This window comes from Sorex araneus, chromosome 6 (genome assembly GCF_027595985.1).
Source record: "Sorex araneus isolate mSorAra2 chromosome 6, mSorAra2.pri, whole genome shotgun sequence".
Classification (NCBI taxonomy): domain Eukaryota; kingdom Metazoa; phylum Chordata; class Mammalia; order Eulipotyphla; family Soricidae; genus Sorex; species Sorex araneus.
This window is the reverse complement of record NC_073307.1, coordinates 39,948,823-39,963,263: the sequence shown is the minus strand read 5'-3', so window position 1 is coordinate 39,963,263 and position 14,441 is coordinate 39,948,823. Positions and strand designations below refer to the sequence as shown.

The window sequence follows — 14,441 nt, the reverse complement described above, 5'->3', positions numbered from 1 at the left end:
TGAGGAATGCTTGGAGAGCTATAAATTTTCCCCTTAGCACGGCTTTAGCTGCGTCCCATAGGTTTTGGCAGCTCGTGTCTTCATTCTCATTTGTTTCTAAGTATTTTTTGATTTCTTCCTTGATTTCCTTCCTGACCCACTCATTGTTCAACATTGAATTGTTTAATTTCCAAGTGTTTGACTTGATTCTCCGTGTCAGTGAGTGGTTAGCTTCTATCTTCAGCGCATCGTGGTCTGAAAAGATGGTTGATACAATTTCTATTTTTCCGATTCTATTGAGGTATGTTCTGGGGCCCAGTACATGGTCTATTTTAGAAAATGTTCCGTGTGCACTGGAAAAGAATGTGTATTCTTTCTTTTGGGGGTGTAAGGCCCTGTATAGGTCTATTAGGCCTCTCTCTTCAATTTCTTCTTTCAGAGTCAGTGTTTCCTTGTTGAGTTTTGTTCTTGTCGATCTATCTAGAGGCAATAAGGCCATATTGAAGTCTCCGACTACTATTGTGCTGTTAGTGATGTCCTCTTTGAAGTCTGCTAGGAGTTGTTTTAAATATTTAGCTGGTTGCTCATTAGGTGCATATATGTTTAAGAGTGTGATTTCTTCCTGTTGTACATATCCCTTGATAAACAGAAAATGACCTTTGCTGCCCCTTTTAATCTTTTTCAACCTGAAGTCTATGTTGTCGGATATTAGGATGGCCACTCCAGCTTTTTTAAGGGGGTTGTTTGCTTGCAGGATTGTTTTCCATCCTTTGACTTTGAGTCTATGTTTACTCTGTTTGTTTAGGTGTGTTTCTTGCAGGCAGCAGAATGATGGGTTTAATTTCTGGATCCATTTTGCCACTCTGTGTCTCTTTATGGGTGCATTTAGGCCGTTGACATTGAGAGAGATTATTGTGATAGGATTTTGTGTCATATTTCTGTGGTATTTGTTGTTTTTATGTGGCTCCACCTTGTCTTACAGTAGCCCCTTTAGACCTTCTTTCAAGTTTGGTTTTGAGTCTATGAAGGACCTGAGCTGTTGTTTATCCGAGAAATAGTGTATGGTTCCTTCGAGTTTGAGTGAGAGTTTAGCCGGATAAAGTATTCTTGGTGAGGCATTCATTTCGTTGAGTCTTTTCACTATGTCCCACCATTGTCTTCGGGCTCGGAGGGTTTCCTCTGACAGGTCTGCTGTAAATCTGAGGGGTGCTCCTTTGTATGTGATTTCCTTTTTTGACCTTGCTGCTTGCAGAATTGTGTCTCTATCCATAGCATCCGTCATTCTGACTATGATATGCCTTGGAGTCTTTTTATTCGGGTCTCTTTTTGCTGGTACTCTTCGGACTCCTTGTATCTGGATGCCTGCCTTCTCCAGCTCTGGGAATTTCTTAGCAATGATGTCTTTGACTGTGTTTTTTTCATTGGGGTTACTTCCCTGCGGTTCTGGTACTCCAATGATTCTTATGTTGTTTCTCTTGAAGTCATCCCCCAGGGCTCTGATTCACTCTATAGCCATTTTGAGGTCTTTGACCATGATTTGTTGTTGTCTATAAGCTTTCTGCAGCTCATCTTCCAGGTCGCTGATTCTGTCTTCAGCTGTAGTCATTCTACTGTTGAAGGCATCTAGTGAGATTTTTAATTCGTCTACCGATTCCTTTATTTGTGTGACTTCCGTTCGTAGGTTTGAGATTTCTGTTCTCATTTCTTCCTGTATTTTCTTGGTGGACCATTCCAGTGCTTCATTCATCTCCTCCCTTAGTTTATTGGATGTCTATTCCATGGTTGCTTGGAGTAGGTCGACTCTCCTACAGATCTCCTCTCTGAATTGTTTATCTGAGAAGTCGTAGATGTGAGTAGCCCCCATTGATGTTTCTGGAATTTTTTCTTCTCCCTCTCTTGGTGGAGGGGATTTTCGCTGCTTCCTCATATTGTTACGGAAGTATAGAGTTGGAAAACTTTGTAGTTATTTATTCCTTTTCCTTCTTGTGGAAAGAAGGGTTTCTGATCGTGCTAAACTTCCCTTATTAACTGACAGCTTTTATAGTGTCAGACTAAGCTAATGGCTATTTTGCGTGTTTGAGATCGCAAGTGAATTTTCAAAAAAATACAAGTACCGATTGAGCTGAGGTAACAAAGAATAACGGCGGCCTCTAACCGCTCTGAGAGGAGGCCACGCCCACTTTTAGACCACGCCCACTAAGATATGGGACATGCCCCCAGTGTCTTCCTGTGAGGGCGGGCCGCAGTTAGGGGGCCCGGTGAGGAGCCGGGGCGCGGAGGGCACGGGGTGGGGCGGCTGCAGAGTCTCGGGGAGTCCAGGCGGCCTATTATTATTATTTTTATTATTGCATTTTAGAGTCAATGAGTGGTATGATTAACGCTCTCAGTGAAATCGATGCTGATGGGGGAGTGTCTGCCAATAAAACCAGCCAGGCAGCTGCTGCCACATCTGGATACGTAAGTGTGGAAACTAGCCTAAAGCTGGAGATTTTCCCGTTTCTTGTCTCTCAGGAAAAAAAAAAATTATTTTCCAAGCTATTAAGTGTTAAGTAGGAGAAAGTAATTACCACAAAACTCTTGATAAAATACGCACTTGGTATATGTAGAACTGGACTGAACATAAGAGAAAAATGTTAAATTTAGATCTCCCTTTGTATTCTTTACACTGCTGGACAAATGGCTGTCCCCTTATTTAAGCATTATGTTAGTCCTTATATTTCTGACTTTTTATAAAAAGTCTTATTAAAATTGTTTTGTTGGTTTGTTTTGGATCACACTGAGCAGTGCTCAGGGCTGGTGGTACTAGGGCCTGTTTGTAGTACCAGGGATTGAGCAGGTTGTCTGCATGTCAGAGAAGCACCTTGTCCACTGTACTATCACTCTGGCCTCTTTTGACTTTTTAGAAAAATGTTATGTTAGTGCCTCTTCTGACTCATGTCTGTTAAGGGAAATCATTATAGATTGTGTTTCAAAAATATTTCACCATGGATGCAAATAAAAATCCTCCTGTCAAATCAGAAATTCTGATAAAATTGTGATTATAGCTCACGTGAAGTTTGCTGGTTGACAGTCACTTACATTTACCCTTTAAAAAAATTAGTGTTCAGATGGTAAGAAAGAATTCACGTGACATGTTTGAATTAGGCGATTTATAAATCAGGGCTGCACATGATAAAATTATATAATTTGGGTTGGAGAGATAGCTCAAAGAGCCAAGTGCATCCTTTGTATGCAGGAGGTAGAGCCCAGGGTGTAATCCCCAGTAACACATGATGGTTTGATCCCCGAGTACTGCCTGGAACAACCCCCGAGCGCCACCAGGTTTTACTTAATGCCAGTCCCTCAAGAAAACCATTAGGACTTTAACCCAAGAATATAGTCGGTTTATGAATGTGATTTTAACTTCAGAGATTGGTAGACTGTTTTAGAAATGGCTAAAGAGTGAATCTTTCAGGCTCCCTGGATCAATATCATCTTTATTATATACTTTCCCCAAGTTTCTATTATTTTTTTGGCTTCCAAGCAGTGCTCAGGAGCCACTCTTGGTGATGTGTGACAGTTTGTGATGATGTTAGGGTTCTGCAAGTCTGGGGGCCGCTGTGGCTACACCCAGTTGGGCTCAGAGGACTGCAGGTCTACAGGAGGACCATCGAGGACTCCTGGTAGTGTTGGGGGCTGTATGAGGGTGGGGGTCAAACACCAGGTTTCACGCATGTAAAGCATGCACTCTAGTCCTCAGAGTTAAGTGCTCAGCCCTTCTTTCTGATTGGTTTAGTTTTTACCGTTCTTTAAAATTGTAAAAGCCATCTGAGCTCTGGCATTGTTTGCCAACTCTTGCTTTAGAATAAAAATGATTGAAAATTCTCTATCATTCTTTCACACTTTTAATTTTTCACCTCATGTACACTGGTGGAGGGATGAGTGTTAAACCATTGTATGACTGAAACCCAATCATGAACAGTCTTGTAACTCTGTCTCATGGTGATTCAGTTAAAAAATATATATATATTTTTAAAAAGAAAAAACCCTTTATGAGGCCAGTCACATTTCAGGCATTCAGTAGTGTTTCACTCATTATAGTAAAGTTTTTACAATAGATTTTATAGAGCAGTTCACTTTCTATTTATCACTGGTTAATGTTTTTTGTTTATTGGGCCATGCCTGACTGTCCTCAGGGATTACTCCTGGCTCTTTGCTCTTGGCAGTACTTGAGGGATCATATGTGGTGGCAGGGATCAAACCTGAGTCTCCAGGCAAGCATCTCACCCCACTGTACTATCTTTCCAACACTGGTGGGTTTTTTTTTTTTTTTGTATTTTTAAGAGGCTGAATTCATAGGATTCTAAATCATCAGAGACAGAAAAGTTGAAAATGAAACATACTATTTGCTAGCAAGAAGCAAGCAATATGAATACTTGCTTTGTAAATGTGGTCCTTTTAGATATACTCTCTCATTGGTTTCTAGTGAAAAATCGAATTGGTTTTTATTGAAAAATAAATATAGCAAGACAATTATTTTACTCCATCAAGTTCATTAAAATGACAGTTACACCTTTTTCAGAGTAATAATCGGATATATAAATTGGTAATAGTTTAAAAAAGTCAACATTTTAAAGATTTAACAAAAATATCAATGAAAAAATATCATTTTCTACCATTGTCCCATAGACTGGAGCAATCGGCTATAAATTTCCTCCATTTTATTCTTCGTATTCGGAATTGGAAGCCATCATGTATGCCCTTGGAGTGGGCGCATCGGTCAAGGAGCCCAAGGATTTGAAATTTATTTATGAAGGAAGTTCTGATTTCTCACCTTTGCCTACGTTTGGAGTTATCATAGCTCAGAAGTCTCTGATGAGTGGAGGATTAGCTGAGATTCCAGGGCTTTCCGTCAACCTTGCAAAGGTATGCACAGTGTAAGACCTTATTTTACATTTCTTCTCTCTCCTTAAATATGATCGATAAATGTCACATCTGTGTATTAATACTGTGGATAGTGATTGATTCGGGAATGAAAGCTTAGGGTAGCACTTGATTTTGTGAAGACAAAAGGGAAAAGAACAAAGTTGAAAGGTAAGCAAAAAGGAGGAACCGTGGATTATGTACAGGCTTACAACGCTGGTGTAACGTGATGAATTCTCTCCCTGGTGTTTATTTTCTGTTTGACCAAGGGTGAGTAACTTCTCTAAGTGTCAGTGTCGTCATCTGTTAAATGGAGAGAATAGTCCTTTGTGAAACTGGTAAAGGAACAGGCTCACTTATTATCTAGGGAGAAAGTATTCGAGGACAGTCAAGTGCATGGTAAAAGCCTGTGAGACACATGTATAATCATTCCCCCGCCCCCCACCCCCAGTGTCAAGGGGCCCAGTAAGTCGTAGAGGGAGCGTGGGAATAGTGGCAGGAGAAGAGACCTTTTCTCTCTGAGCAGGGATTCACCACGTTCCCGACTTACAGGGAAGGCACCTGAAGCATGTGAGCAGTGGTGACTTACGGGGAAGGCAGTTGGAGCACTGTGAGCTGAGCAGTGGTAACTTACACGAAGGCAGTTGGAGCACTGTGAGCTGAGCAGTGGTGAGGCTGGTTTTGTTCCCTGACAGGCTCCTCTTGTACTGTATGGAGACTCGATTGCGTGTCAAACCTGGAGGCGGGGAGTGAGCCCAGTGACAGCTGGTGGTTTCTGGAGCTCAGGGCCCATTTCGGTGACCCTTGAGTATTTGCAGAGCCCCCTGATTGGAGGTTCGATGAGATGAGCTCATTGGTGTGCAGAGCCCATGAGAACTTTCTGAACTACCAGAGAACTTGATGGATGGAGGAAGGGAGGGAATAATAACAGGCCTGGCAGTTTGAGGTTTCCGTCACCCTGTGGCATTCGCTGCACATCACTCTTCCGTCTGGGAAATGTAAATGCAGAATGTCCAAGCCAGTGCTCCCCAGATCTCCCGCAGCGCCGGGAGGTGTTAGACATCATCAACAGTGTTCAGAGTGGGAATGGTGAGCATCGGGGAGTCTGAGCCCCATCTTCCCAGCCGGGGGTGTCAAGGCCTCAGATGCAGCGAGGTTTCATCATTCTGTGCGTTTGTGCCCAGTGTGGTGTTGGGGCTCAGTCTACCCACTGTCTTTATTTCCACAGTCCTGGGAGCCCACTGCCCTCTGGAGTCTGGGGGAGACTTGGAATTAATCTTTTCGCAAAACAAAGGCATGTGGCAGTTTGGTTAAAGGGCCAGGTTTCATTTTCCCTACACCTCTGTTTTCGGACATTTATCTGTGTATTCTTGCTTTGAGGTTGGAACAGTTTTGAGGACAATATGCAGTGTGTCATCTCTTGTAGACAGTGTAAGGTATGAAGGGCATGTTGACATGGATAGTATTCTTACTTTGAACAGGGTTCAGTGTTTTCCTTGGTGTGTTAGTTTATGATTATCCGCGAAGGGTTCCTGAATGCCTGGAAAGACACAGGGAGACTAGCTTTCCTCCCTGCCACAGGAGAGCTGACCGACAGGCTGAGGGGTGGGTGGTTGCAGATTTCTGTATTGTGAAGAAGTAGAAGCAAAATTGATACATAATTTGGGGACTATAATGTGAGCAGGTGGGCAGTGAAATGCAGTGAAATACCCGCTGAGAGGAAGTCTGGGAGAAGGCGAGTGGGCAGAGGGAGCCGGCTAGTAAAGCTCTGCTTACCCTAACAGGTCCTGCACGGGGAGCAGTACCTGGAGTTAAAGAAGCCACTTCCCAGATCAGGTGAGTTTCTGAAACACTAATTCTGTAACAAGACTATTTTTCCCCCTACCCATCCTGTTAAACGTACTTGGAGTGACTTCCATCGATCCCCTCACTGTTACTTATATGCAGGTCAGCTGTTAGACTAGATTGAAGCTAAGCTGTTTTGCTGACTTGAACTTGTTCTTTAATAGTCTTATTTAGCAAATTACTTCAGAATCCTAGCAATTTATTGAGGTGTATGTTAAAAACTGAAAGGTGCATTTGTTTGTGTATATGTTTGTGTTCTAAACTCATAGTGTGTATGAACAGTTTTGATTACTATGGTTCTTTGTGCTTTTCTCAGCTATTAGTGATTTTCATAAAGCAAGCAATGGTGGAAAACATCCCTCCCCCCTTTTTTTTTGCTGTGGGCTTCACCCAGCGGCATCTAGGGGGTATTTGTGCTGGTCTTTGGATCGAGAGTATCTAGGCAAGTACTACTGGGGTTTGAACCTGGAGCTCCCAAATGCTTCAGCCCTTTGAACTATCTCCCCAACCCCTAGAATTTATTCCCTCCTACCTCCAGGGGTCCCAGACATTGGGTATATTAGGATGGCCCCAGTACATCTGTCATATAGGTCATTAGACCTTGCACAGCCTCACACATGTGCTGGGCACTTCTAAACCTCTGAGTCAAGAACCTACAGTTCTAGAATTTCAAATTTGAGAAAATAAAACCAAATCTGCTGGAGTAGTCAGTTTGTTGTTCTCAGTAATGTCTTATTCAGTAAAATCTGTCTGTCTCTCTTTCTCCTTTCAAGTATAATTTGGCAAGCTGGTTTGATTTCTAAGTTTGGATGTCACAATATTGTACAATTATACACTGACCATCTAAGGTGATTTGCATTGTATAATACAGAGGTTAGCAAGTAGCTGGGGTCCTACTTTCTAGAACCTTTGTACTTTCCTAACAAGTTGGTGTGATTTTCACTACTGCAGGCTGAATAACTTGCAGTGTGCTTATTCCATTGACATTCATAGAGGTTATTTATATAAAGGACTGTGTTATTTGTTGCCTTTCGTTGTTTGGTTGGTTTTTGGGCCACCTCTGGTGATGCTCAGGGACTGGAGATTGGAGAACGGGGTGAGGAGGCCCCACAAAGTCCAGGCACTGAGAGAGGTCTCATTCTTAAGCAGAACTTGGCCTGTGGGGGTTCGCAGAGACAGTGGGCAGCGATGAGCACTGTGCATGTGATACGCTCTAGTGGACGGAAGAAGTGGTGGGTCGGCATAGGAGCACAGAAGAAGGTCTCTCCTCTGGAACGAAAATTGATTAGTTGAGGAAAGCTGCTTGGTGGAAAGTGAAGTTCAAACTGAGATCTGAAGAATGAAATAAGAGTTAGCCAGGTTTAATAGGAACTCAAAAGGCATTTTAGACAAAGGAAACACTATGAGTGAAGGCTTGGAAGTGAGAAACAATACGGATTGGGAACTGAAAATAGCTCATGATTCCATAGTGAAAGGTTTCAGGCGGGGTCGGGGGGAATAAGATAGGAATGGGGAGAACTAAGAATGGTCTTGAAAAGCCTTGAAAGTCAGCGGGAAAGGTTGGGGTTTTATTTTACAGGAAAATAGTCACTAAGTGACTTCAAGTTAGAAGTATGCCACCAGATTTATATTTTGCAAATTTCATCAACTGGCTCATTTTTGTGATGCTTATTAGATTATAAATCAGTGAGCTAGGGGAAGAGCCAGTTGTAATAATCCAGCATGGTTGATAGAACAGGATATTGTCCGTAGGATCAGATGTAAGCGGTAGGACTGAAGAGAGGTGTAGGGGGTAGGTGTTGGTGTTTAGCTGCATATGGAGCTGCTCATCTCATCTGCTCAGCTGTGTATCAGTGGAGAACAGAGATAGATCTTGACCCTCTCTCTCAAGGAGCATATAATCTAGGTGGCAGGGAGGGCAGCCCCAAATAGAATTCCCACATAGGTAAATGTGCATTTGCTGCTGCATTATCCAACATTATAGATGACACATACACGATACCATTGAAGTTTATAGTCAGTTTGCAAAAATGTTCTCTGAGGAATTGGCTGGAGGAGAGATTGGTAAGAAAGATTTCAACTGGGTAAGAGGTTAGACAAAGAAAGTAACAAAGCAGTTTCCAGACAGAGCCACTGGCTCTGAGGTTAGAATTATGGCTGAGGAGGAGCAAAGGAAGGCTTGTGTGACTGGAAGGCCTGAAATGGGTGATGGAGGAAGTCTCACTTTAGGGAGATTAATATTTATCCCAGGACCTTGGGAATGGTGGGAATAGGTTGTGGTGGAGATCCTGAGAATAGTTATGTTGTCAAATTAGAGTTTGAGAAAAAAAAATCACCTTTGACATAGTGCAGAGCGTGTTTTAAAGTTGTTCAGAGTGGATGTGTGGGTCTGAAATCTGTTGTAGTTGATCATGTGAAACAGTCACTATCACTATTATCCTGTTGATCGTTGATTTGCTTGAGCGGGCCCAGTAACGTCTCCATTCGTCCTAGCCTTGAGATTTTAGCAGCCTCTCTTTACTCATCCTTTTCAATGGTGCCGCATTAGAGGCTCTTTCAGGGTCAGGAGAATGAGACCCATCATTGTTACTGTGTTTGGCATATGAATACGCCCCAGGGAGCTTGCCAGGCTCTCCTGTGTGAGCAGGAAGCTCTTGGTAGGTTGCCAGGATGTCTGAGAAGGAGAACTAGGCTATAAGATATAAACTAGGCTTCTGGGAGCTTGGTTTTATAGTCTCTGGATGTTGGCCGTTGATGGGATTACATGGGGGGGGGGGGACGAGGCAGTTTCTGGGTGTGACTGCCTAGCTATGGAAAATGGGGGATTTGAGCTGAAGAGGCCCAGTCCCGATACGAGCAGGCTTGGAGATCTCAGCCCTGGGTGCCGCACACCTGGGTTCCTCTGCCAGTTCCCTTCATGTGTGTGGCTTGTCCAAGCATGTGGAGAGTGGCCTTGAGCATGGCTGTGGCTGGGTTCCAGAGATCTTCGGCTGCTGGGGCTCTGCTGGGGGCGGGGAGGGAGGCTCAACCCACCCCCTCCGAGGGGCCCTGGTGAAGACAGCAAGGCGCGGGGGCAAGAGACTCTGCATGTAAAACAATGGTAGTTTATATTAAGGTGGTGATAGAGAAGATGGATTGAGAAGGGAACAGTGACAGAAATCTGAATTATTTAGACAGTTGCCAAATTCTCAAATTTGCTACAATCTAGAATCCTATTTCTGCCAATCTGTTTCCACTTCTTTATTTAGGCCCTGTTCATCTCTCAGCTCCGGAAATGTTCTTGCTGCCTCCATTCTTATTCTTTCCAGTTGTTCTCCTTGCTAGAATGTCAATCCCAAAACACAGATTTGTTTTTCACTTTCTTATATTGAAAAACCCTAAATATATTTTATATATATATGAAAAACCCTTGCTCTTCTTGAACTTCAGGATGAAGCCAAAAGATTTGGAGTATGTATAATCTTGTTTATCCCATCCTCTTGCAAAATGCTTTTCTCTATTTAATGAGTTGGGGATTATGTTCAAGTTTCTGTCTTGGAGACTGGATGGATAGTAAAATTCATACAGGAAACAAGAAAGAAAAGTTTGAGAAAAAAGATGATGAAATCACTCCCAGCATATGATAATCCACCCTCACCCATTGGTGTTGGAAGAAGTTGAGTAAGAGAACTGATTAGAAAAAAACACTGACTGAAACTTGTAGAGTTAGATTTGAGAAAGAATAATGTAAATGCCTTTCTGGAGAACAATATGGACAGCCCTTCAAAATTTAGAAATTGAGCTTCCATATGACCCTGCAATACCACTTCTGGGAATATATCCTGAGGATGCAAAAAAGCACAGTAGAAATGACATTGTACCTATATGTTTATTGCAGCACTGTTCACAATAGCCCAAATCTGAAAACAACCCAAGTGCCCTAGAACAGAAGACTGGTTAAAGAGACTTTGATACATCTACACAATGGAATACTATGCATCTGTTAGGAGAGATGAATTCATGAAATTTGCTTATAAAATGGATAGACATGGAGAGTATCATGCTAGCTGAAATGAGTCAGAAAGAGAGGGACAGACATAGAGGGACTGCACTCATTTGTGGAGTATTGAATAACATCACATGAGGCTGACACCCAAGGACATTAGATACAAGGGCCAGGAGGATTGCCCCATAGCTGGAAACCTTCTTCATGAGCGGAGGGGAGAAGGCAGATGGAATAGAGAAGGGATCACTAAGAAAATGATGGCTGGAGGAACCAGTTGGGATGGGAGATGCATGCCGAAAGTAGATAATGGACCAAACATGATGATCTCTCAGTATCTGTGTTGCAAGCCATAATGCCCAAAAGTAGAGAGTATGGGGAATATTGTCTGCCATGGAGGCAGGCGGAGGGTGGGATACAGGGGATATTGGTGGTGGGGAATATGCACTGGTGGAGGGATGGGTGTTTGATCATTGCGTGATTGTAACCCAAACATGAAAGCTTGTAACTATCTCAGGGTGATTCAATAAAATAAAAAATAAAATGGTGTAAATGGTGATGGTGAAAGATTTTATTTAAAACAAAAACCTAGGGGCTGGAGAGGTAGCATAGTTGGTAGGGTTGTATACAAGTTGGACCATGTACAAAGCTGACCTTAGTTTGTTCCCTGCACCCCTCATGGTCTCCTAGGCCCCTTCCAGGAGTGATCCCTTAGTGTAGAGCCAGGAGAGCTTTGGACACAGCTAGATGTGACCCCAAAGAAAAAAACCAACATCTAATTATGCCTGATCACCACTAGGGGTCACTCCTGAGCACAGAAACAGGAACAGTCCCTACTGCTGCTGGGTTGCAGCGCCCCACATCTAATTTATCATTGATGTTATTGATGTTTCAAGTTTAGTGGCTGATATTCTCATTGTTTTTAATATTGAATTATTTTTTCACATGAATTTAGGAAAATTAGCAAACCATAATTTTTCAGCTTTACTCAAATTACGTTGAAAAAATGGTGTTAAGTCCTGACATGCTTTAATGTAATAGTTGGTGGTCTTGAAAAAAATTATGATTATTTATTTTATTTTCTGTTTTAGGAAAATTAAAATGTGAAGCAGTTGTTGCTGATATCCTAGATAAAGGATCCGGTTTAGTGATTCTTATGGATGGTAACTCATTTCCTGTTCTTTTTTTCACTGATATTAGAATGGTAGGCTTTGTGTGTTAACATAATGCTTCACCATAGAAATATATTAGTATCTATCTTCCAGTTTGTGAGAAAAGAAGGTACATACTCTAATCATATATAAATTCCTAAAGAATATGAGGGAAATATTTTAGTAATATTAAAATTAAAATATTAATAAAATATTAATATTAAAGCTAAAAGCAATCTATGTGTATTAAAGAGAGGAGTGGGGGATCAGGTGGGGCCATGAGCCACTGTAGCCAGAGCCAGAGCAGAGAGTATACAAGGGCACGGCTTAAGCTTGTTGAAGTGTGTTCGGGCAGGCAGGAATACCAGACAGCCTCATCTTATAAAGTATGCAACACTCACCAGCATTGTCGAGTGTAGTGCTATCCAAATCTTTGGTATTTGAACTTACTTTGCACTGAATCATAATTATAAATAGGAATTAGATTTCTAATCTGTTTATTGAAGCATGTTGAATTTCTAACATGGCTTAAACACCAAAGCTACATTTTATTTAAAGTTGAAAAAGAATAGATATGTTTAATAAACATTGATATATACTAGTAATTAAGCATATACTAAAGATATATTTCTCAAAATTTAAAAATAAAAGCAATATATGTAAAAACATTGGAGACAGTGTATTGTCAATTTTGGGAATGAACAGTGGAAAGTTTGCTGACTGATATTTGGGATACAGGCTTCATCATTTTTGTTCATTCAGAACAAAACAAACACAGGCAATAAAGCTGAATTTTCTATTTTAGCTTTGGTTTACTAATACAGCATTGCATGTCTGTTTTCCTTTCTTCTTTCCACCTCTTCTAGATATTTTGAGTTTTCTTATTATTCAAGATGCTGGCCATTTTTGAATTCCAGTTTTTCACCACCTGTATATTAAATCCCAAATTAAACCTTAGTTTTAATTTGTACCTTTTTTTTTTGGATCCACTCCATTTACTTACCTATAACTTCATAATGCAACATAGTATATAAAGGTTTTAGAGTACAAATTAAATTACATCTTGTTTCCTTTGTAATAACGATAAAAGTCTTATTTTAAATGAAAATTGCCATGACTTTCCTTACTTTTTGTAATAGAATTTTTTTTTGACTATGCAATTCAAGATGCTATTCTTAGTTTTCCAGAGTAAGAAATAGAGATATTATTCACTCTCTAGGAGCCAGTAGAGAAAGGGATGTCTGTCTGTCTCACATTCATTTATGACTTGTGTATTTGTTAATTTTCTCTTGTTTTTTTTTTTTTTTTTTGCTTTTTGGGTCACACCCAGCGATGCTCAGGGGTTACTCCTGGCTTTGCACTCAGGAATTACTCCTGGCGATGCTTGGGGGACCATATGGGATGCCGGGGATCGAACCCGGGTCGGCTGCGTGCAAGGCAAACGCCCTACCCGCTGTGCTATTGCTCCGGCCCCTCATTTGTTTTATTATTGCTTTCGTTTGGGGTCACACCCTGTGGTGTTCAGGGGCTAGTCCCTAGCTATGTGCCGTATAGGGTCCATTGTATGCAAAGCCAGCAGCCTAAACCCCTTTTCAATCCCTTATTTTTTGATTCATTAATTTGACATTTAATTCTTTGGTGCTTTTATGTAACAAGTACTGTTTTTTAATTTCTAAGGATATAATGGTTCAGCAAAACAACTGTGGTTCTGATCCTGGGAACCATATACCATTATTCCTGCTTATTTCCTCTTACACTTTCCTTGCTTTTCTTGAGTGTTTTGGCAGCAGGCCAGTTTGAGACTGAGAGTGTTTGAAACATTTGCGGTGCAGAGATTTGAAATGTGAAAGACAATCAGGGTGGTGGTGGATCTAAGAGTTGAAAAACCTTTCATATTCAAGAAAGGAATTTTTAATACCCTCTTTCCTATCTTCCTGAGCGAGGTGATAACCCAAACTGGGGCAGCTGTATGGAACCTCTTAGTTGGATTTGTTTGTGAAATTTATTTAAAGGAATTGTTGATCATAAACTGGTAACTACTTAATGTCTTTTATAATGACTTCATTTCCCCTTTTCCTTTTTATTTACTTTTCAGTCTATGCTTATTCTGATAAGGAACTTATTTGCTACAATCAGTTCTCTCTTTTCCTTGTTGGCGCTGGAGGTGTTGGTGGAAAACGGACATCGGATAAAGCCAAGGTAGACTGTGACTATACAAGCAAGAAGTTGTGTATTGGAGGATGTTTATCTGAAGGGCCATCTGTGTCATTGCACAGAGAGCCTCAGGAACCCTCCTTTTCTGAGTCAGAATATGCTCCTTGGATTTGATTTCTGTTTTTGCTCTCATGTTTCAACATGTAACTCTGTGTGTGTGTGTGTGTGTGTGTGTGTGTGTGTGTGTGTGTCTTTAAACTCTATCTCAGTAAAATACTTAATATTATTAAGGGAATATTCTTTTTCATACACACATAATAGCACCCAAAGGCTTTAGATAAACCTGACACACACAAGTGATCTGTGTGTAAATTAAAATCATTCATTCATGGTGATTTAAGTATCTTCCTTATGTGAGTTCTCAAATT

General features: G+C 41.2%; 1 protein-coding gene across 1 annotated transcript in view; it reads left to right on the top strand.

Annotated features, from left to right (window-relative positions):
* HSD17B4 (hydroxysteroid 17-beta dehydrogenase 4) overlaps positions 1 to 14,441 on the top strand; it is a 70,700-nt gene that overhangs the window by 34,594 nt on the left and 21,665 nt on the right. Inside the window, exons 12-16 of the mRNA XM_004609805.2 lie at positions 2,336 to 2,436; positions 4,648 to 4,884; positions 6,666 to 6,717; positions 11,800 to 11,871; positions 13,955 to 14,058. Of these exons, the coding sequence (XP_004609862.2) occupies positions 2,336 to 2,436; positions 4,648 to 4,884; positions 6,666 to 6,717; positions 11,800 to 11,871; positions 13,955 to 14,058 (566 nt within the window). The remainder of the gene's footprint in view (positions 1 to 2,335; positions 2,437 to 4,647; positions 4,885 to 6,665; positions 6,718 to 11,799; positions 11,872 to 13,954; positions 14,059 to 14,441) is intronic.